Source organism: Oratosquilla oratoria, chromosome 22, assembly GCF_046742065.1.
Source record: "Oratosquilla oratoria isolate Oo_2021 chromosome 22, ASM4674206v1, whole genome shotgun sequence".
NCBI classification, from domain to species: domain Eukaryota; kingdom Metazoa; phylum Arthropoda; class Malacostraca; order Stomatopoda; family Squillidae; genus Oratosquilla; species Oratosquilla oratoria.
Genome location: NC_134798.1, coordinates 7508228 through 7533368, shown reverse-complemented (window position 1 = coordinate 7533368; position 25141 = coordinate 7508228). Strand labels below are relative to the sequence as shown.

Sequence of the window (25141 nt, the reverse complement as noted above, 5' to 3'; positions counted from 1 at the left end):
AACAAAAATAACTACGGGGGCCAGGGATAGAAAGGGCCTGCAATGAGTCACGAAATATGAACTGAGAATTTAATCTACCGAAGAGAAAAGCCTCTGAGAAAGTGTTCGAAAGCTCACATTTGATGACGTGAGCAGACCACGCTAACTACTGAGCCACCACAACACCGAGTTACGTAAGCAAGGGAATAAAATCACTTGGCGTCACCCGTGTCATCACATGTAACACCACTGTGACATGACACTAACATATAACACCACGTGACGCCACTAACACGTCTCATGACTTACGCCCAAATGACATCAGTAGATTGCATCCACCAGGCACGTCACACCGGTGTCATGTTTGTCACGATGGCACTGATATGCAGTGCCAGACAGTCACGCTCACGTGACTGCACCGTCACTTCCGTGACAAGGAATTCAATGGACGGGACACGGTTGACATGACTACTCAGGCTCTCTCTCTCTCTCTCTCTCTCTCTCTCTCTCTCTCTCTCTCTCTCTCTCTCTCTCTCTGTCTCTCTCTCTCTCTCTCGATGTGACGTCACGTAGATAGCGGCGGGATGTCTGTTCACGCATGTACGCAGGCATGCACGCATATGCGGTGACGCATAGGCGCGACTTTTACCTTTTTTTGTTTCATTTGCCTTTCGCTTTTTTTATAATCAATGGTTTTCACTCACGTACTTGTTTCTTCAATCAAATTTGTTGTGGGTTACCAGGATTGTATATAATTGGCAGCAGTCGACAAGCGTTACCTTCTAAATGCGGATGTATTATGCATATTCATATACCTTATAAGGTTATAACATATATATATATATATATATATATATATATATTCTTGATAAACCGAGAGGTTGCTGGTAACGTAGTCAAGTTTAGTAGTTTATCAGACAAGGTAGCATGGATTGTGATTAGGCTGTGTAAAAGGTACACTCTAAAAATAGTTCAGGTTTATCCACCAACTTCACAGAGTTCAGACGATGAAATTGAGTCTTTCTATGATGATTTAAGTCGGGTAATGGATCAAGAAAAAAGTAAGTACACGTTGGTAATAGGCGAATTTAGTGCTAAAGTGGGGAAAATGATGGGAGATGAGACGTGCATTGGGAAGTTTGGAGTAGGTGAAAGAAATGACAGAAGCGAGATGTTAGTCAATTTTGCAGAGAACTACAACATGATGATAATGAGCACTTTCTTCCAAAAGTGTGTGGGTCGTAAACGAACCTGGAGAAGTCCAAAATGGAACAACAAAGAACGAAATAGATTTCATATTAGGAGATGAAAGCAAAAGCGTTAGCAATGTTACGGTTATAAATAGTCAACATAGGTAGTGACCATAGAATTGTAGGTTGCACAGCTAAATTAAGTTTCAGAGCCGAGAGAAATAAACTAGTTTTAAGAAAGAAAACAAGTCCTGCAAAGGTTAAGAATAATAAGAAATTTCAGTTAGAAATTAAAAATAGATTCGAAGCTCCAAGAACTAACGAGGACATCGTGGAAGATATGAATTTGAATTTAGTAAATATCATTAGGGAATCGGCAGAGAAAGTAGGAAGTACAAAAAACATTAGAAAAAAGAAATACTCCAAAGTTACAAATGGCCTAATTAAAAGAAGAAGGACCATGCAGATTAAAAACAGGAGAGACGAAATAGAAAGAGTAGAACTAAACAAGCTTACCAACAAAAGGCAGAGATCAGAGAAAAGAAAGGGAAACATGGATGAAATAGAGGAAACTATTCGGAAAGGTGAAAGTATTAAAGGGGCCGAGCGCAGACATGCTTTAGAAAGACAGCAATTATATGTTTGAAAGATAGAAATGGAGAAATCATTAAACGCAGAGAGATAATGGTAAAAAGAGTAGAAGAATTTTACCAAGAGCTTTACTCGTCGAAGACCGTAGTTGAGTCATTAGATTCATGTGTAGACGTTAGTAGTGTACCAGAGATTACAAAGGAAGAAGCAGAATTTGCTCTAAAAAATATGAAACGAGGAAAAGCACCTGGGGAAGATGGGATATCGATAGATCTTTTGAAAGACGCAGGGAAATTAGTTGGTACTAAATTAGCTCAGTTGTACATCCAGTGCTCACGTCAAGAAAGCGTTCCTGAATACTGGTGCAATGTTGTAGTGATTTTTCTTTATAAAAAAGGAGACCAGAAGGACCTTAGTAAATATCGACCGATTAGCTTGCTATTAAATATATACATAAAGTACTCTCCAAGATCCTTATAAATAGACTAAGTCAAGTTTTAGATGGAGACCAACAGAGAAAACAGGCAGACTTTAGAATTGGATATTCGAATCTAGACCATTTGCAGGCGATAAACCAACTAATGAAAAATAAAAACGACAGAATACAATATACCTCTCTGTTTAGCTTTTGTAGATTACGAGAAGGCCTTTGACGCGATAGAATAAATATCAATACTAAACTCGCTACGCAAGCAAGGTACAAACGAAAAGATCGTAAGGGTTTTAGAAAAGATTTATGCGAAAGGTACCCCTATAATTCGAATACATAAAGATACAGAAAAGATCAAGATCGAGAAAGGAGAACGGCAAGGCGATACAATTTCACCCAAATTATTTACAGCTTGCTCGGAAGATATTTTCAGAAGGTTGAGTTGGGAAAAGAAGGTTTAAAGATTAATGGCAAATATTTGAACCACCTAAGATTTACGGATGACATTATTCTTATTTCAGAAAGAGCAGAAGACTTGCAAGATATGCTAAGTGATCTAAACAAGGAAAGTCTCAAAGTAATCTTAAAAATGAATACGAGTAAAACGAAAGTAATGTTCAATATGAAAGCTCAAAGTAAAGAGATCATAACTGATGGTGAGAGTCTTGAAGAAGTTGAAGAGTATAATTATTTAGACCAGATGATGAAAGTGACGAAAGATCATGAAAATGGATGAAAAGACGCATTACAATTGGTTGTAAAACGTTTGGTAAATATAATAAAATCCTGAGAGGCTCTCTACCTTAATGTTTGAAACGTAAAGTTTACAATTAATGCATTCTACCACCAATAATCTACGGGTGTGAGACTTGGAAACTGACGAAAGCGATGGAAACAAAACTAAGGGCTGCACAGAGAAGAATAGAGAGATAAATGATGGGGATAAAGCTGAGAGACCGAAAGAGAGCAAGTTGAGTGAGAGAGCACACTAGAGTGAAAGATATTGTAGAGACGGTAAAGGAGAGGAAGTGGAATTGGGCAGGTAAGTTAGTGCGAACGACTGATGAGCGATGGAGCAAGTGTGTTACTGAGTGGACGCCGCGAGATAGGAAGCGTGGAAGAGGGAGACCAGACAGAATGTGGAAAGACGAAATCGAGAAGTTTGCAGGAGTGACGTGGCAGAAGATGGCGAGATCGTGTGAATCATGGAATGCTGTGTAGGAGGCCTTTCTGCAGCAGTGGACTCAGGATGGCTGATTTGAATGATTGATACACACACACACACACACACACATATATATATATATATATATATATATATATAGATATATATATATATATATACAGTATATATATATATATATATATATATATATATATATATATATATAATATGTGTGTGGTGTGTGTGTGTGTGTGTGTATGTGTGTGTGTAAATATACATATACATACACATATACCAAAAGACCCTTTCTTCAAGGAAGGTGGCCACCTGTAAAACATATACCATACATATACATACAAAGAGACGTATACACCTGCACAAACACACACACACACACACACACACAGGAATGAGTATATTCCAATGGTTTCCATTATATCTGTTTTTAATTTTTGTATGACTTGTTTCATGACATTGATCCCCGTAGGTTTCCATCGCTTCATCTATTTCTCACTCACCTCCATTTTTTTCTGTGGAATAAATTCTTCTTGCGGCATTTAAGATAAAGACATATTTTGAAACGTATCAAAGTTGTAAATACCTGATTATGATATACAAAATAAGTCCTATGCTCGTTGGATTCTGTCTATGCTTCAATCGGCCAAACTTCAATGACTATGTGCGTGCGCGTGTGTGTATGTATGTTTGTGTGTGTTAGAGAGAACGTGTGTGTGCGTGTGTGTGTGTGTGTGTGTGTATGGATGTGTGTGTATGGATGTGTGTGTGTCTGTGTGTGTGTGTGTGTGTGTGTGTGTGTGTGTGTGTGTGTACGTGTACGAGACCTCATCAGCACCAGCCAATCAGCTCTGACCAATAAGCAAATGGTGGCTGCATTGGGATAAGCCAATCAAGGAAAGAGCCTGGGTCGATTCCACAGTCCCCAGATACTGAGGACCCCTGACGTCCACTGAGGCGTCCTGAATGAAATTGCCCAGCGCCAGGAAAAGTGCCACTGAGAGCTGGTGTCGCAATAAGATAACATCCTACTGATGAACCATTTCTTATCGAAACGTGACATTTACACAAATAGACATTTAGCTACGGTCCAAACCGTCACTCTTGCCCTTTGTGCTTGGACAGCCTGGGCAAGTGGTATTCAAGGGTAGCCGGTAGGGATCGAACTTGGGTCTGTCCGAATACCGGAGAGAGCACTTGTGGGGCACCCACTATGTGTGCAGTATTCCATTTGCGGTTGTGCGCTATATAAAGGCTTGCAACGTGCGTGCAGTGGTGCAAGTTAGGTACCGCAACACACAGTGTCTTGCAAAAGGCTAACTGTAAAAATACGTGGCATATGGAGTGTTCAGATGATCAGTGTGTGAACATTGCTGAATGGGACGGCTCGTTGCCCTCTGGCACTGAACAAAAGAGTTCTGAACTTGAAGAAGAATGCTTTATTTTTAACTTATTCATTTACCTATATATATATATATATATATATATATATATATATATATATATATACATATATATATTATATATATATATATATATATACTGTGTTATTTGCTTATCTATTTATTTGTTTAGTTGTTTATCTATTTATCTGTTTTATCTGTATTTATTTACTTAGTATCTATTTATTTATCTATTTGTCAATATTTTTATGAATCAGGTATTTCAATAGTTTTTATGTTAATCACATTGATAATTAACTTTTTGGAACATAAATTTATGAAAATATCTTCTATACGCTATTACCTACATTTATTGATATCTACTTCTTCAAGCGATTCCTGGATAATCATTAAGACACTACAAAATATGTAAATCCTCTTGGATTATATTTATTTAATAATAAATTAACAAGCGCCAGAAGGCTAAGCAATGAGCGAGCTGGTCACCTGTGCCCTTTGTGTTTGGACTTCCTGGCTGGTGGATCTGTCGTTCTAAGCCCTATCAAAGTCAACCCACAACATGGCACACGTAGGAAATAATCATTTGTATAAAAGTAAAAAAAAAAATTATAAAATCATAATTGTGTGAGCATTGGTGATCTGTGATGGGTGTCGACTGGCGAAATTATCTACTGCAATTTATGAAATCGTCTGTGAAGTGTTAATGGCTGTGTGCGCGCGCGCATGTGTGTGTGTGAGCAAGAGAGAGAGATGTTCTTTTTAACATCCTTGAGAAAAAAAAAGTGAAGGTTGAACTGCTTTAGTCATTTTAATTTTGGGTTTTTAAAAAATACGCCTTGGAGGGGGAGAATATCCTTTCCGACGCTCCCCCTCCCGCATACCACTCTGCAATACCGTATTGTTGCAATTCCTGTTGCAATTCCCGAGTTCGAGTCTCCCTAGGGAACCATTCGCCTGCAAACAGGACTCACCACGTTCAACACGGTGACGGACTTCATAGTTGTCATTCTGGCTAAGATTTGGCTATTTTCACTCAGCTGAGTAGTGGATAGAGGCCGAAATGAGGTCTCGAACGACTGGGACGTTACTCATCCTTGAGTCAGTTTTCGCTCAAATGAATAAAATCGTCTGTTCTTAGCTAGAAAAGGCGTCGCCGTATTGAACATGCATACCCTAACCCGTTAGGTGCTCGCACGCGGAGCGTCTGGTATCCTTATAAAAAAAACTCACTTGCTTTCCATTTACATTTATTAATTTATATTATTTTGTTTATCTATTTACTGATTCATTTATTCGTATATTTATCTCTATTTCATTATCATAACTTCTCCTTTGGATAATGTTTCTGGCATCTACCACCAACTATGATGTCTCCCATATTTCTAATGTTCTCCCATGACATTTGGTATCAACGAGACACGGTCTGCAAAATTGTTTTGCCATAGAAGTTCTTAATCCTCTTCAGTGGCGAAGAAGGTTAGGGGCTAGTTTGATTAACCCTCTTGCGTACCGGGTGAAGCCTTTCCTTTTGTTCCGACTACCGACAGATTATCTTCTTCGCCTCCGTAGTAATCCCCCCACACCCCCACACCCCACACCCCCACAACAGCTGCAGCATCCACAGCAGCTGCATTATGGACTTGCAGCTCCCAGCGGTAGGTTATCCTTGATACTCCTGGAAGCTGCAGGGCTGCCAGAATTGAAAGAAGGCTGTGTGTGTGTGCGTGTGTGTGTTTGTGTGTGTGTGTGTGTGTGTGTGTCCGCCTTGCCTGGATTTCTGTTTTTCGCCTCTTTCTTTACTTCCTTCTTGTATGTTTATCTCTGCGCTTCTGTTACGTTTTTATTACTGTATCCGGTAATGGTATGGAACTTATGGTGTCCTGTTGGCTTATGGTATAATTTTAGTCCATATTTTGTTAATTGATTAATTTATTTATTCATTTGTTGGTACACTTATCTCATTATTTAATCATTTTATTGTTTAATAATTTGATTATCTAATTGATTACTTATTTATCTAATAATTTAATTATCTAATTATTCTATTATCTAATTATTCAGTTATGTAATCATTTAATCGTGTAATAACATAATTATTTGTTTAGTTCTTTCACTGTTTAACTAATTGATATTTTAGTTATTTAATTATCTAACAATTTAATCACCCAATTGTCTGATTATCTAATTATTAACTTATTTATCTATTTATTTTCTGTAATAAAACATTTTCACGTGAACGTAGAGTGACGAGAACGTGTTGGTATAAAAACATGAAATGATTCTTGACTTGACAAGGAGAGCATGTCCACCACCACCACTACCACTACCACCACCACCATCTCTGCATCCTCCTCCTCCTATTCCCGCTCTTATACCTACGCCTCCTCCTACTCCTCTTCCTCCTGATCCTCCTCTTCATCCTGATCCTCCTCCTCCTATTCATCCTCTTCCTGCTGGTCCTCCTCTTCCTTCTATTCCTCCTCCTACTCCTCTTCCTCCTCCTACTCCTCTTCCTCCTCCTACTCCTCTTCCTCCTGATCCTCCTCTTCCTTCTGTTCCTCCTCCTACTCCTCTTCCTCCTGCTCCTCCTCTTCCTTCTATTCCTCCTACTCCCACCCCCTCTCTTATCCCAACTTCTCCTCCTCCTCCTCCTCACCTATCCTGCTCTTCGACTTTGTCGGCAAACCGCTTTAGAGCCCTGCTGACCTTCTGCTCACCTCAATATCCAACTTCCGAACTTGACAGAATTTCTTTTGGTCCGCACCAGAGCGTTTTATTCAGTTACGTGGTCACCTACGGACTAAAGCCTCCCCACACATACACATACATACATCATCGGTTCCTATGGTACGCTTTATAAGATTTATGTTGAATGGCGTTAGACGATTTCATTCAGATGAAGACGCTTCTATGCACCCTAAAGTTCTTACTCCAGGATCACAAAGTCCTGGCTTTGGTACACTGCAGGACCGGTCTATCCTCTTGGAGACGATAAAACCCTTACATCTCACAACAGCGGCAGGGGTGTATGTATAGTGAGACGTACACGTGGCATTTTGATCATGTTGGAATGACTGTGATTGCGAATATAACATTTCAATTACGAGGAATGAATGAAATACGAGGTACCTAAAATCGACAGTGGTCTAGTTTGGACCCTCTAGCGGTCTGTCCAGTCCAAAGACACTTATGGTCTGCCACCAGATGTGTGGGTCCCTACTTGGCACTGTGCCACATACTTGAGACAACCCCGTCAGGTGATGAAGCACAGGTAGGTCCTGGCGAGATGCCCACACTCCGTGTACGGGGGTGCATTGTCTGGCACGTATGGACCTGGTCATGAGGTCTACACATGCAGTTGTGTATATAGACATGCATACAGTAAAAACGCTAGAAACGTGTTCACAAATCGGGAGTAACCATCAGAAAAGATGAACTAACGAAGCGCTCTGTTTCGTTAGTTTATCTTTCCTGGTGGTTGTTCCTGCATAGACATGTATAGTCTATTTTTGTAGCTAAATGTTTCCTTCACCTTATAAGGGAATTAGCCAGCCAAGGCATGCACTCGCCCCAAAACTTTTTTTTTTTTTTTTTTTTTTTTTTTTTTTTTTTTTTTTTTTTTTTTTTTTTTTTTTTTTTTTTTTTTTTTTTTTTTTTTTTTTTTTTTTTTTTTTTTTTTCTTGTAGATGAAGGGCCATCCTTAACCCCTGCCCAGTGTCCGGGTTAGAAGGAATGCATATATGTATATACATTAAATGCATTAAATGTACACATATGAATGTTTGTAAATATATATTATGTATGAATACATATGTAGGTATATGTGCCTTGCACCCTCATGTGTCAGGTCTCATTGTACCTTAGACAAAAAGAGAAATGACGGGATCATTCTCTTTGCTTCTCAAGGAAACACGCGTTCAGATACTGCAGGATCACTCGGAAAGTTAAATAAACTAAGCAGAGCGCTTTCGCGTATTACATGCCCAATACAAAATACTCCCCATATAATGAATCAAATCAAAGCACACATCTACATCATAAACAAATAAAACTCATTCAGCCACTCCTCCTACCTCAGCATCTCGCTGGGAAATAAAATCTTACAATTCTTTACAAGTATAGACACAAGATCATAAAACATCCCCCTTGCATCTCCACACTCTCCGTCTCTTTCATGTTTTCTTATTGTTCCTCTCTCCTTCCCAGCTGTCTTTATTATGTGCATCTCCTCCCTCACTTCTGCCCTACATCAATACGAATACCTCCTCTTCGCTTATCCCTTCCCTTTGGTATTCCCACTATCCTGAGTCGGTGTTGTAGTCTGTACACTATCATGTCAAGTTTTTTCTTTTCTTGTTGTTGAAGATTTTCTTACCTTTCTGGGAGCCTGAGCAGAGGAATGCTGGCTCGTCGTTGTTGTGTTTCCAAGGATTACCAGAAGGGAAAGTTAGTTATAAGACTGAGGAAGCCAGCAGTTTCCTCCATCAGTTCCAAGGTGCGTGTATGCATGTGTGAGTGTGTGTGTGTGTGTGTGTGTATGTGTGTGTGTGTGTATTTATGTGTGCGTGCGTATATGTGTACATGCATGTGTGTGTGTGTATGTGTGCGTACGTATATGTGTGTGCGCGCGCGTGTGTGTGTGTGTGTGTGTGTGTGTGTGTGCGTGCGTGTGTCTATGCACTGCATAATAGCGCACGTGCAAGTCGGTAGGTATGTGTATTACACACCCGAGCGCGCTGATATATTTGTGTCTGTGTGTGCTGTGCGTGTTTGTAGGTTACGTGAATCACTCTCTCTCTCTCTGTCTGCCTCCCTCCCTCTCTCTCTCTCTCTCTCTCTCTCTCTCTCTCTCTCTCTCTCTCTCTCTCTCTCTCTCTCTCTCTCTCTCTCTCTCTCTCTCTCTCTCTCTCTCTCTCTGAGGAAGCCGAGCTCCCTGGCATTTCAATGAACATATATAAATCCCGACTTATGGCTACGGACATTTACGTATACAAATTAGTGAATTCCACGTAAAGGACACGTAGTTTCACAGACGTTGGGGCCAGAATTCCATGTATACGTAATATAAAGGGAACAGCAAGAACGACGCGAACCTCCTGGCCAATCTCCGTCGATACACATAATTCGCATTCATGGAGGTTAGGCAAAGATGGGGGAGGGGAGGAGATAAAGGAGGGGGGCAGGGTGGGGGAGGGGGGGTAGTGAACCCGAAAAACCTGTTTACCGCGACCCCCGACACAAGCGCATGTATGCATGAATGATTTCTACACCCGCAATAGGAACTGTTGTCACAAGTTCCAAAACGTTTCGTTCAAGAACGGCTGTTGTTAAGTAGGGGTGAGCGAAAAGCTCGGTAATGCTGACAATATTTGTTAGGGAAGTAGCGCAAGTACCACATGTGCAAAACTATAGCTTTGTTAATTACTCATATTATCACTTCGACTACACTTGGGTTATTAACACAGATGAATAAAATCGTCCGGTGCTGTCACAACAGCCACGATGATCCTCATTGACCAAATCGCATGTATGTGCACATTATGTGTAACTCCGTATTATGAGGCATATTCTTTGCAAAGAATATGAATATTCAAAAATTCAGTTTTTGAATACATGCCATGAACAAGACCGTTTCAATACACGAGAAGAAACACACTTACACACACACACACACACACACACACACACACACACACACACACACACACACACACACATCTAAATAAAGTACAGGAATGGAGTAGGAAGTGGGAGATGGAGTTCAACACTAAAAAGTGTAGTCAAAGTGGCATTTGCACACCTGGATGAAGAAATGGTGAAGAAAATTCTAATCACTCTGATAAGACCAAAATTGGAATATGAAGCAACGATATGGTCACCAAGTACAAAAAAAATGTATACAAAAAATTGAAAGAGAGACTAGCAAAACTTGAACTACAGACACTAGAGCAAAGAAGAGAGAGAGGAGATTTGATAGCTATTTACAGAATCATGCAAGGCATAGAAGTTATTGATAGAGAGAATCTGATAAAATGGGGTAAGAGGAGCAGCTTTCCTCATAGAGTAATAGAGAGTTGGAACAAGTTAGATGAAAAAGTAGTGTGTGCAAAAACAATACATGAATTTAAAAATAGTTTAGATAAAATGAGATATGGAGACGGGACACTACGAGCGTAGCTCCCCTTCCCGTAAAATACAACTAGGTAAATACAACTAGGTAAATACACACACGCACACACACACACACACACAGTACTAAAAAGAATATAAAAAATTAGAAAGAATTCAAAGAGCAACGACAAAGATGGCATCAACACTCTCCAAACTGATACACGAACAAAGATTGTCCAAACTCGAACTACCAACCCTGGAACAAAAAAGAGAAACAGGAGAGCTACTGACCATCTACAGAATTATGAAAGGGATGGAAGTCCTCGATAGAGATGATTTACTAAAGTGGGATTAAAAAAAACAAGAGGACATGAAAAGAAACTTAAAAAGGATAGTTATAGAAGAGATCTGAAAAAGAATAGTTTCCCACACAGAGTGGTGGATATCTGGAATAAATTGGATGAGGAAACAGTGAGTGCAAAAACTATACAAGAATTTAAGAACAAACTTGATGCTGAGAGATACAAAGACGGGTCACTACGAGCATAGCTCTCTTTGCGTAAAATACAACTAGGTAAATACACACACACGCACACACACACACACATACACACACACACACACACACACACACACACACACATACACACACTATATCGGACACCCGAACCTGATCCAGGTATACCAGAACTAAACAAATATATCTTGAGAATATCATATTATATGGATGAAATGCATCCCTTAAAATAAGAGTAAATTGAAAAGATGCATGATAAGTACACCATGCGGGGCTGTGAATCTGATACGCGAAGTTTATAGTCGTTGTTGAAGGCGGAAGGTTCAGATAGAAAAGATTGCAGGAATGACATGGCAGAGGAGATTAGGAAAAGCTTGACTCATGTACACAAGAAGAACGTGCACCCCACCCCACCCTCTATGCCCACCCACCCCACCCCCAGGTGGGCCTGGGCTAAACGTCTGGGACATTTTGGCATTCCTGGCTTGTCATCATTTGGCTGACCTTCCCAGAACCTTGCCTCACGCGCCCATGCCCAAACCCTCCCTCCCTCCCTCCCTTCACCGCCAAACGCCCCCCAGTTACCCTCCACCGTCACTCCTCTCCTCGTTCCCTCTCTTCAAGAGTGGAGTCCACCGAGGTGGATAAAACCCCCCCACCCGATATGGGAGGGGGTAAGTTATGAGAATAGCTAATCAGTGTTGGGACGATTTGAGGTGACCGGAACCCACTTTATCAACTTGAAGATCCCCGCTAGAAAAGTGTCCCCGAAGTAGAAAATACTCCTTGTATTACCAGACATCCAGAAACTACAGATATATCATGTTAGGTTATGTTAGGTTTAGTTAGGGTATATAAGATTTGGTTAAGTTAGGTTAGATTCATTATAGGAAAAATGTAGAAAAACACTTGTTATTTTCATATTTTGTCCTGTGGCCCAAACGTCTTAGATTCGGGAAGTCTTCCATGAAGTTAGTGTCTGCAAACACAACAATGTAACTGACCCTTGATATAAACAGTGGTTCTTTTATAGTAAATATGTTTTTCGGTAAGATAATAGTATCATACTCGAATTTGTGCGTGCACGGGATGTACATGATCATATGCTAGTTGCCATATCAACTAGGTCAAAAATCTAGTGACACCCCTACGGACCAGAGCCAGTAACCACTATTTTATGATTATTGGTCTCCATTAAAAATACAAAACAAAAACAATAATACTTCGTTAATTCCTCCGTTCTGCTACCGTCATCCATTTCCACCTTTATGACTCCACTTTTTCGGAACTATATTGTCCCCTGAGATAGAAGATCTAGTTATGGCCGATAGAATAGCCTGAAGGCAGTCGGAATATCAAAACGACACCACTCCCTGGCAAGATGTGTGTGTGTATGTGTGATTCACCATGGTCTTGGATCACGTGTTGGACTCGTGATCGACAGCTATTTCCCTCGCGGAAGAGAGCTCAGATCTCGTATATGACCGATCTATGGGATGCTGTGACCTTACACGCACACACACACCCAACTCTCCGCCCACGAGAGTTGGAGTAACAATTCGCAGCGCAGCGATACTGAAAGTATCTAATCCCGCCCATGACTGAAATAATTTCATTATCGCTGCACTGCGGGTTGTTACTCCAACTCTCGTGGGCGGGGAGTTGTGTGTGTGTTTAAACAAAAATAAAGACATTCGGATCAAGGTATGTGTGTTATTCTTCCCTCGATTCTTGTTTGTTTTTTATGTCCGATATCTGTAAGTTTCAATAAAAAGTGGAGTATTTACACCAGCTGGAGTCGAACGCGGATCCACGCCGTTCGAAAGAAGGTCGAAACCAACCATCCAATCGTCACACATCATTCGGGACCATCTTTCCTTTATATAATGAAACAAAAAGTTTTGACACTTTTTGGCACTCTTTGGCTCTTTTTGGCATCATCTACTTCCAAGGACGAGTGAAGAAAACGGGACGTGGAGACAACGAAAAACTTGTGGTTGCCTCCTCTCCAGTAAAGATGGCAAGACGGACCGAAGGAGGGGTTGATAATGCGGGTAGCCTTCTCACACAAAAAAGGGGACGGGGAGCGTCAAGAAGGGTACTTGGAAAAAACGACTAGAAATGTGATATCTTGTCACAGGGATGTGGAGATGTGTTACCGAGAGGGGGGATATGCAATGTTATGTTATCATTTGTCCGTCTGATTTTCATTTATTATTAGTTATATGTCAATTTATTATTATTTACTATTTACCTGTTTGTTTATTATTTAACTATACCTATGCATTTATTTATGTATTTTATTTGTTATTTACATTATTATAGTTTTTATTTATTATTTTATTATTAATATGATTTTTTTTCGCATCCGACCTAGATATAGATCAAAAGGTCTCCTGTCGGCATGCCCCGCCTTTGTAATCCTTTGTAATACGGTGGACGTCCAAACCTGCCCTGTGACAGCAAGTCTTATTTTTCGCCGTATATCTCTCTGTAAATATACTTTATGCAAATAATATTCGTTTTCAACAACCATGCATTTTCCAGTTTTGGTAGAGTTCCCGGCCGCCACTACGGAGGTCCGGGTTCGAATCCTGCTCAGGGCTGAAATAATTTCAGTATCACTGCGCTGCGAGTCGTTACTCCAACTATCGCGGGCTGGGAGTTGGGTGTGAGTGCGTGTAAGGTTACAACACTACCCATAGATTGGTCATATATGAGCTTTGAGCTCCCTTCCGATAGGGAAATAACTGTCGATCACGAGTCCAACACGTGATCCAAGACAATGGTGATTCACACACACACACACACACACACACACACACACACACACACACACAATGAGACGGTAAACTTCATCTCATTCCCGGTAGAACGTTTTCCTCCGACCTTTATCAAGAACGCAGACTTTGGTAACAACTAATTAATCCTAAAAACAATGAAGACACCATGAATATTATAAGAGAATCGGCAGAGAAAGCAGGGAATATATGAGAATGCAAATACTTCAAAGTTACAAATGGACCAATAAAAACAAGAAGGACTGCAGATTAAAACCAGGAGGGGTGAGGTGGAGGAAGTAGTTTACAAACTAAGTAGATGTACAGTGACACCACGATGGACGGGGAAGGGGAGGGTGGAAGCTGGTTTGGGGGAACTTGCCCATACGTCGTGGGATTATATCTGCACCGTGTGGACAAACGTCCCCTGGCCACTGTAGCCATACATAATCCCACAACGTATGGGCAAGTGTCCCACACCAAGTAATTCTATCGTCTCTCCGAGGGTCTACTCCATCTTTTTAAGAGTTGTTAACTAAGTTTATGTCCTTGGTAAAGCTGAAATAAACGAAGCGCAGTACCTCGAATAAAGACATTATTCACATATTGCGTTTTCTTTTATCTTATATTTGACGTTGTCCACTACTATATACTAAATTGAAGAAGTTAGGTCTGCTACTGAAGACATTTTGCTAAAGCGAGTATTGAAGGATGAAGGCTTGGATTTACACTTTCAAGGATTAGACCAGGGGTGGGGAACCTTTTTGTGCAAGGCCACCTTACAATTCATCGTCCCACATAGAGACCGCACAAGGCCGCAGGTTCCCCACCTCTGGATTAGACCCTCCCCCCACCACACACACGCACACACACACACACACACACACACACACACACACACACTTTATATATTTCATTCTGGCTGCACCAGGACGATTTTATTCACCAGCCAAAGGGTCCCAAACTGATAGTAAACGAATCCCTCATGGCCATTTTAGGGAGGATAACAAAGCTATAAGAAAAAAAAAACGAAAAATTCTGAGAACTGAGGGAAAATGTGACACTATGGGGCACGGTAATGCAAAGTATGTAACACAATATATAAAATATAAAGATAAAAAATAAATGGCTTGTCACGTGATATTGGGTAGCGAGCATGTAAAGACTAGAAACACCCTCAACCACAGTGAAAGCGTAGCCGGAACAAAACGTATGAAGCGAAAGTAATAGTAAATGCATCAATCCCAGGTTAAAAATAAAATCACCCAATATTTGCCCAAGCAAAACACACAGAAGCATTAGAGGAGGGAGGCGAAGGCGGAGTGGTCTTCGCATGCCGGTCAGGTGTCTTTTTCCCTGTTCGGCATGATGATGTCATACAATGGAATTCCCCCGAAGGAAAGGGTTACTATCCCAGCCATCACTGAAGGCTCAACCTGCCTATGAAAAAAAGTGAGCAGGGATTTGGGGTGGGGGGATAAGGATGCTACTAGTTCCCCCTGTTTCTCGTTCACTGTCTCTGCCCCTAGCCTTCGAAGTACCATCTTGCCCATCAATCATTTCCCTTCTCCGAACCACCCATTAAACCATTGCCCCCTTTTTGCATTATTGCCCCTTCCTACTATTGTTGTCCTTCTCAGCCCCTACCTGACCCATCTGTGTCCCTCCCTAACAATCCCTAAAGCTTCCTTGTCCCTTTCCCTGAACCTTTTTTGTACCCCTTCCCTATCATCATTTGTCCTTCTAACCCACTTCATGTCCCTCCATCTCTTCCTCGAATTCTTCGTGCCTCCCTCTCATGCTTACGTCACGCTTGCCCTTGGGTTACCCTTGAGTTGCCCTTGCCCTTGGGGCCTCTACTCCCCCAGCCTCCCACCCCTCCCATTCCACAATCCCTAAACCTCTTGACCAGCATCCCCCAAACGAACCCCCCTTCCACCCAGGACCTAATCCACACCAACTCTGCCTCTTTGTCCTTGATCTTCTCCCTCCTCCTTCTCCTCCTCTTCCTCCTCCTCTTCCTCTGCATACCACCACTTTCCGGATATGAGGTTCCTCCTCGAGGCTGAACACAATCGCCTGATGTTAGGCAGAACAAAATCATTAAACGAACTTGTGTGAAGTCTACAGACCCTCTAAAACCGAATGAAGTTGTTTGGACTATAAGGGGTCATCACCGTGGCCTAATTTTCCTCCAACCTCCGATTAATCGGCGGTACCGCACACCTCCAGAACTTCTTCCGCCGTAAAATAACTATGACAACTATTTTACATTTTCACCAATTTACACTTGATATGCTGGAGATAAATTATTTTCCTCCAACGTATCAGATACCTTCATGAAAGCTGCGAGCTGCAAATCTGCTCCAACAGTCGGAGGGAAAATAGCACAGTGAGATAACCCTTTAAGACCGCGCCACACTTAATCGGGTGGACTCGCGAATTCCACGCGAAATTTCGCAACCAGGTCGTGAGATTTCGTCCGAAGTTCGGCGGAATTCGGGAGCCAATTATCATGGTCGTCGCCAGACGATCTTAATTAAAGCGAGTATAATCCGTTGGCAACAGAAAAAATCTGTTCAATAGTGGCCGCAGCCGGTTGCCTAGGGGTCGTGGGTTTCTTGTAAGAGAAAAACAGGTAACAGAATGCATATATATATATATATATATATATATATATATATATATATGTATATATACATATATACATACATATATATATATATATATATATATATGTATATATATACATATATATATATATGTATATATATACATACATATATATATATATGTATTTATATTATACATATACAGTATATATATATATATATTTTTTTCTTTTCTTTTCACTTTTTCAACACGTTGACGGACTTCTGTTGGACGCCAGACGATTTTACTCGGCTGAGAGGGCGACCTTAGACTGGACAGGGACTTGAGTGACCGAGACCCCTGTTCATGCTAGGACAGGGCCGGGGTCCGTCCCTTTGACAAACCTCCGCCGGGAAGCGCGTAGCTGCGGCCGAAGCCATCACCTTTGCCCTATGTGCTTGGACTGTCGGAGCAAGCAACAGTTACTTCTAGGAATTTGAGAGAAGTGCGGGACTCGAACCGACAACTAAGCGAATGAGAGACCAGCACGCTTCCGCTTACGCTAGTAGCACCCTTGTCATAGCAATTTAATTAGATAACTGAATTGGAGAGGTTAACCCTTTATGGTTCAACACACTTCGTTGATTTCCTTCTGCACGAAACTAGACGATCTTATTCATCTGAAGGCGACACCCCTATGGACCAGGGGCACTCGTATTGCATTTATGATGGAGAATAAACTTTACCCCCAAGGATAGAAGCGCTGGCTATTATAGACTCCATGATTCCACGTCCGTACTATTCGTGACGATTTTATTCTGGTTTAACAACTATTCGGTTGAGGGCAAACCCACGTGACCAACAGGTTAGTGTTCAGAGCGACGTGATGATGAGTCGTAATGTACACTATGTCCTTGGACGATGTGGGAAGGTCACTTTGAACCGTCTGGTCGTCATACTTGAGTTCCCATGTCAACTGAGCTCAGAGAGAGAGAGAGAGAGAAACTGTCTCTTTGTATCATCTGTCTTTTATGTTACATGCAGAGCTACACGTGTACACTGAGCGTAAATGTAGACGTGTACGTGCCCACGTGCATGCACACATACATTCACGAAACTATACAAACTCATAAGTGGACCAACCAGCATCTACAGAAATCTATATTAATAAATATAGATAAATAAATAAATAAAGAGATAAGTTAAGAAATAAATAGATGAATAATTAGCCAAATAACCGAAATATATCGAGATTGGTTTCAGTCGCGGTCTGACTTCGACCGACACAGCCGACCTTGTCCAGATGAGTGGAGTGGACGCCAAGTGACAAGTAACTGACAAGTGACTTGCAAGATACACACACACACCTACACCCTCCCCCTCCCTCCCACCTTTTCCCGCCTGTGCAGGTACTTTTTATATCAATGCCTTCGTCAGTCGATTTTTTTCATGTCTTTGGCTCCCATTTGCCAAGGGAAGCGCTAGGAGCGTCTATGCTGTATTTTACACACACACACACACACACACACACACACACACACACACACACACACACACACACACACACACACACACACACACACACACACACACACACACACACACACACACACACACACACACACACACACACACACACACACAAACGAAAATATAACCAAGCCAAAGCTATAAATGAATTTATGGCAAATTTTGATGAATGGAGGCAGAGACACGACCCCAAGAGCACAGCTCCAACCGCATATAATACATCTATCTAGCTCAATACAACTGGGTGAATACACACACACACACACACACACACACACACACACACACACACACACAAGAATTTGAGCCTATTTATGATAAATGGGAGAGTAAGAGACGTTACCCAACGAGCGTTACTCCTTCTCTCTTTCTCTCTCTCTCTCTCTCTCTCTCTCTCTCTCTCTCTCTCTCTCTCTCTCTCTCTCTCTCTCTCTCTCTCTCTCTCTCTCCGTGTGTGTGTGTATGACATTAGTAACGATAACAGGATCGGCAGCGGCGTCTGAAACGACATCCTGGCAAATGTCAGAGCCGCGGTGGTCCGAGCATCAGTGCCACTTGCCAGGTTCTTGTGTTGCGAATCACCGCATCAATGGAAATGCCGCACACAGCCTCAAGCAAGGGAGCAGATGGCGCGCGCACATACACACACACACATACACACACACACACACACACACACACACACACACACACACACACACACACACACACACACACACACACAGACTTGCTGGTGTAATGGTGCCTCGCTCGACTGCTAACTCAGCACCCAAAATTTGGTAGGCAAGGACCTATGTGGGTGCATTTTGTGTGTGCGTATTCATATCATTACCCATAGATCAGCATATATACGAGTTCTGAACTCTGATATGGAAGGATAACAGCTGTTGGTCACGAACTTTATATGATCCAAGACCACAATAAATCACATATAGACATTTCAGATACAGTATTTCATATTCCCCAACGTTACCACTTTTAAGTAATACAGAGGCTGACGTTCTCTAGTTCGTTGTAGGGAGATTACAAGATTACATCGTGTGATTAAATGAGTTGTGACGTCATAATAAACTCATGCCGTATATGGATAGCTGACGTCAGAATCCAATTACGCTTCCGTTTGCGATTCTCACACCATTGAGTCAATTTGTCGGACATAAGACAGACATTGAAAATTGATTTGTGGATCGCAGACACTTCATTTTGTTTCAAATGTAACGACTTTTCGCCGTGCGTCGTACACGACACGACGTCGTGCTCTCAAACATCCATGGGTGTCTATGAAGGATTTCGCATGTGGTCGTTGTCGTGAAGTGAGAGTCTATAAACACTCATGGCTGTATGAGAGTACGACGTTATGTCGTGGACGACGCACGACATAAAGTCGATACGTGTGAGAGGATTTCAATGGCCTCTCATAGGGGAAGGGGGAGTCGTGTACTCTGCATGGAAGGCACTGAGAAGGAAATAGATTTCCTTTTCTCCATATTTTCGTGCTATACTGTGACGCGCTGGTAACAGATTCAGATCTCCCAAAACCAGACGATTTGGTTCACCTGAGAGGCGGACCCCCAGCCTCAACGCAGTCTCAGTCGATCGAGACACATTATTATTATCTTGTTGTTGTTCTTGTTGGTGGTGGTAACGTGTATGTAACATTTTGTATGCTAATGACCCACTGTTATTATAAAAAAAATAACGCAGAAATTTGCCCGGAAGCGGCGGTAAATGTATACGTACAGTACATTCAAACATTAAAATAATGATGGGGATAAGATAGCCCGATCGTCAATGTATTACTGACGTCACCTCACGCGTCACAACTACGTTACTATAATCACTTCACACCTACATTACTAGAACCACGTTACACATGCGTTACTAGAACCAAATCACACCTACGGTAATAGAACCACGTCACATCTACGTACCTAGAACCAAATCACACCTACGTCGCTAGAACCACGTTACACCTGCGTTACTAGAACCAAATCACACCTACGGTATTAGAACCACGTCACATCTACGTACCTAGAACCATGTCACACCTACGTCGCTAGAACCACGTTACACCTACGTTATAACCACGTCACACCTACGTTACTAGAACCATGTAACACCTTCGTTACTAGACCCACGTCACCCCTACGTTACTAGAACCACGTCACACCAATGTTATTAGAACCACGTCACACTTACTTTATTAGGACCAGGTCACAACTACTGTACATTACTAGAACCACATCACAACTACTATATAATACTAGAACAACGTCACACCTACGTTACTAGAATTACGCCACACCTACGTTACTAGAATTACGTCACACCTACTTTACTAGAAATGCGTCACAACTACGTAACTACAAATACGTCATGACAACATCACAACACGAATTTCAAAAACGTCACTACAGAAGCAAAACTGGCGTCACCACACAGGATATCATAACAACTCCATACGTTAGCCTGGTGTGAGGGTGCTACCACACTGAGCACTAAGCATTTGGAGCCTACCGCAAAGTGGTCTGACTTCAGGAGGTTCAGACGGCTTTCAGGAAAGTTCAGGTGCTGTAATGCACAAAACGGTAATGTTAGGATCGACTGATATAATTTATTCTGCTGAAGGAACACCATGGCAGCCATAGGCCCTGGTTAATTTTTTTTTTTTTTTTTTTTTTTTTTTTTTTTCTACTTTCATACGAATGTATTAACATGAACATATAGTCAGGGTCACCTGACAAGTTAACTTCTACAGTGTTTGTGCGCGTGTATATGTGTGTATACTTGTTTGTTAGATAACATTCAAATACCATCGTAACAACCTAAGACACCAGATGGCAGCTCTGCCCCCCACATGACATGGCTGTGGGCGCGTGACAGCCAGGCACTCATTTGGCACCGACGCACCCTGTTTCACGTTCATTGGCGCCAGGTGATTTTATTCTGTTGAACCTCTTCTCGTTCCAAAATGGAACCATCCTGAAGTTGTCTGGCGTTGCACAGGAGATCTATAAAGCGTGCCAACGTGCAAAAGGGGTCGAGGCCTCATCTGGCACTGCACGCCTTTGCAGTGTGGCACTAACGGGGCAAGAGCAGGATTTTGCAATGCGGCGCCCGCGTGCCAAGAACACGCCACGTGTGCGTGTGCATGCGTGCTTGGGCGCGCGCATGAGTTTGTGTGTGCATGTGTGCGCGCGCAGATGAGTTTGTGTGTGTTCGCGCGGATGAGTTTGTGTGTGTGCGCGCGGATGAGTTTGTGTGTGTGCGCGCGCGGATGAGTTTGTGTGTGTGCGCGCGCATGAGTTTATGTGTGTGCATGTGCGTGTGTGCGCGCGCATGAGTTTGTGTGCGCGCATGTGTGTGCGTGTGCGCGCACGCATGAGTTTGTGTGATTCACCATGGTCTTGGACCACGCGTTGGACTCGTGATTGACATGCACACACACAGAGTGTGTGTGCATGTGTGTGTACGTGTACTTGTTCGTGTGCATTTATTATTACTAGGAGGACAAAAACGTAGCAGTGAAACGTCTTTTCCATACCATTAAGATATGAGATGTATTTCTTCAACAGTGGACTCGAAATGGCTAATTGACTGATCGATGAAACACGTTTGCAATATTGCATGAACGTGACACAATTATTTTTGCAACATGGAAATAACATAATACCTGTACTTATGTTTAAATTTAATGAATGTCATATCCGTGACACTTACGCTGTCATGTAGCTCTGCAGTCGGTGGCATATTGGTCCTTCATCCATGGTGGCACAATTTAATAAAGACTAACAAGATGTCCACAGAATTAGAGGATCTTTATATTCCTTTAAAACCTCGCAGGGTTCTTAAATAACACGCCCGTAATGGGGTCTTTCAATAACTGCGTGATTGATGATGTTATTGATCACTTTAATACTGATAATGGTTAGTAGTTCTCACTTAAGTATTGGCTTAAGTCAAGAATAAATATCAGTTGCGTACTTGGGGTAGACGTATTTTCGTGCAAGTAATTGATATGTTTCGTTGTGTAATTTCTACGTTGAGCTTGAACGCATTTATGGTAACTTATTATTCAGAGCAATCGAATTAACGGTATTAGATTGCAGTAACTTGTCAGATAGACTGGACGGGATCATTTGTTTGATAGAGATGTAGTTTATTCTCATCAGTTATGCTGATTGTCAACCCTTTTTCTGTTCCCACCAGACCGATGGTTAACGGTCCTTGGTTAACGGTGTTCGGTTAGTGCGTCCGTGGTCACCATATTTGTCCAGTTGTCAGCGTCTGTATCGAGGGGGGGGACTTTTATTTGTTCTAATTGTTTTTGTTTGTTTGTTTATATATATTTTCACAGTGTTCACTTGTTCATAATTGTTTTCGCTTTTTTCTATTTGTTTTCTTGATATCTCTTAAACTATACTTCGTTCACTCTCGTCATCTTCACCTTTTCAATTTGACTTCCTCCTCCTCCTTCTCCTCCTCCCTCTCCTTCTCCTCCTTTCCTCTCTTCGTTTTTGTTACTTTCCTTTTCACTTTATTAGTTTTCCGCCACTTCTCGAACTGCTAATTATTTATTTTGGCAATCCTTTACACAATACTGAGGTTTCTCTATGTCGACTTTTGCCTTTTTCACGAGAACACGACAAAGAACGACTCTTAGATCAAACGATATGACGTCATCTCTTCGCACTTAAGATAAAATCACTTAATTTAATTGAAATGTAAAACTATTTTCAAGTTCTTGTGATCATTTATTTTTGTATCGATGTTTGTAATACAACAATGACGATTAGTTCACCTTTGTTTCACAACACTTCGTCTTGTATCCATTATTTTGTGGTTTCCAATTTTTCAGTTCAGCGATTTGGATCAAATTTCAGAATTTTCTAATTTTTCATTTAACAGAAATATTAGTTTCCTGAATGATAAGAATATGATAATGAGAACTTTCGATCACTAAATCCCAACACAATTTTTATAATTTTGAATTTTCAAATAATCTTATTATTAGCGGTCAATTTATTTCTGATCTGTTCCACATAATAAATTTCATCATTCTACTTCAGCTGAACACCTGAATGATTGTTCTTTATTATAACACTGAATAAACAAAATAATTCTTTAAAGTTTGCCGTGGCTATTACTTAACAACACACATGTACATCGATGAGCAGACTGTGGTAACAAGTCACCAAGAGTCGAGAACCTGTTGCTTGGAGTCTTATCATTCGCTATTCTTCTGTCTTAACAGACTCTCCAGAGTCCTTGCTACTCCATTAACAACCTCTTGAAACACTTCCTTCCGTATGTTCTGTTCTTACACTGGTTTCCGCTATACTACCACAACACTGAAGATAAAACCTCCTTCCACGTAAGTTCAAAACATCACTTGAGAAAACGCAATTAATCCACACACTGGGGAAGACGGTCGAGGCAGGTTATAGGAATGGTCCTTGGTGCGCGCTGGGCTCCCACGCCAGGTGAAGCTAAGGTAGGACCACGAGCACAGGAACAGTGCCGAAGAGACACAGGCCCGTCAAGTGGAGTGTTGGCATCCCAGCCCAACCACGTCCCGACTGCGAGTGCGCCGTGGACGTACTCTTCGCTTCCCGCGCGCAGAGGCGGGTTGAGCGCTGAACGACCTTACGGAACACACGCACGTACGCACTCACTCACTCACGCACACGTATACTTGTTTAATAAATGTGTAGACACAAATGGACGTGTAGATACACGCCTCACACACACGCATTCATGTATAAACTTGTCATCCCATGCACACATGAATATAAACATGCATTTATACAAAAAGATATACGTATCATGCGTGCATACATTAACACACACAAAGAGTGAGGGAGACGGCGTGAATCCTTGTTTATAAACAAACATAATCGACACCGTCGGAGGGGCTTGTTTATCATGAGAAAATGCGTAGGAAGCCGTAATTGCAGGACGGCAGTAAACAAATGCATGCAACGTGTATGCAATATGTACTCGCAGTTGTGTGCGTGCGTGCGCGCTTATTATACCCGTGCATGACTCCATGATTGTACGTATGTGTGAGTATATACGCAAGTACATGTATGTACTCAATGACATACATACAAGTGTATATGTATATGTGTATGCATGCAAGCATAGGTCATAGGCTCTGGTAGGATAGAAACGAGTTTCTGTTTTCCAAGGTATGCAGGCTTATGCTTAAGGACCTGTTTACTCCGGCGGTTATCCTCTCAAGCACACGCACGCATACACAAGCACAAACACACATACACACGCGAGCATGCCTGCATGACATGCATATACACATTTGGTCTCGTTGTTGTTCAGTGTGTGATATGCAGATTTCGAATTAGCAGGCAACCCGCACACGACTGCCAACGTACAGCGTGACGCCACCGCCAGGAGGCCAAGGCTCTCTGCATTGCGATAGGTACAGTCACTAACAAAAGTACCGGTACCCGAAAGGTACAGTCACTAACAAAAGTACCGATCCCCGAGAGGTACAGTCACTAACAAAAGTATTGGTGCTCGAGATTTACACTCACTAACAAAAGTATCGGTACCCGAGACGTACAGTCACTAACAAAAGTATCAGTACCCGAGAGGTACAGTCACTAACAAAAGTATTGGTACTCGAGATTTACATTCACTAACAAAAGTATCGGTACCCGAGACGTACAGTCACTAACAAAAGTATCGGTACCCGAGAAGTACAGTCACTAACAAAAGTACCGATCCCCAAGAGGTACAGTCACCAACAAAAGCATTGGAACCCGAGAGGTACAAGCACTAACAAAGTATCGGTACCCGAGAGGTACAGTCACTAACA

The 25141-nt window shown here is 41.7% G+C and overlaps 1 protein-coding gene across 4 annotated transcripts in view; it reads right to left on the bottom strand.

The window, feature by feature from the left end:
• Nucleotides 1-25141, bottom strand: part of tsl (membrane-attack complex domain containing protein torso-like) — a 108869-nt gene that overhangs the window by 25862 nt on the left and 57866 nt on the right. Inside the window, exon 1 of one of the 4 annotated variants that reach the window (XM_076205565.1) lies at nt 22024-22773. The exons of 2 other annotated variants lie outside the window; for them this stretch is intronic. In XM_076205565.1, coding sequence (XP_076061680.1) covers nt 22024-22070 — 47 coding nt within the window. In that variant the 5' untranslated portion in view covers nt 22071-22773. Of the gene's footprint in view, nt 1-22023; nt 22774-25141 lie in introns of those variants that run through there. One more of the 4 variants, XM_076205566.1, reaches the window with a different exon arrangement.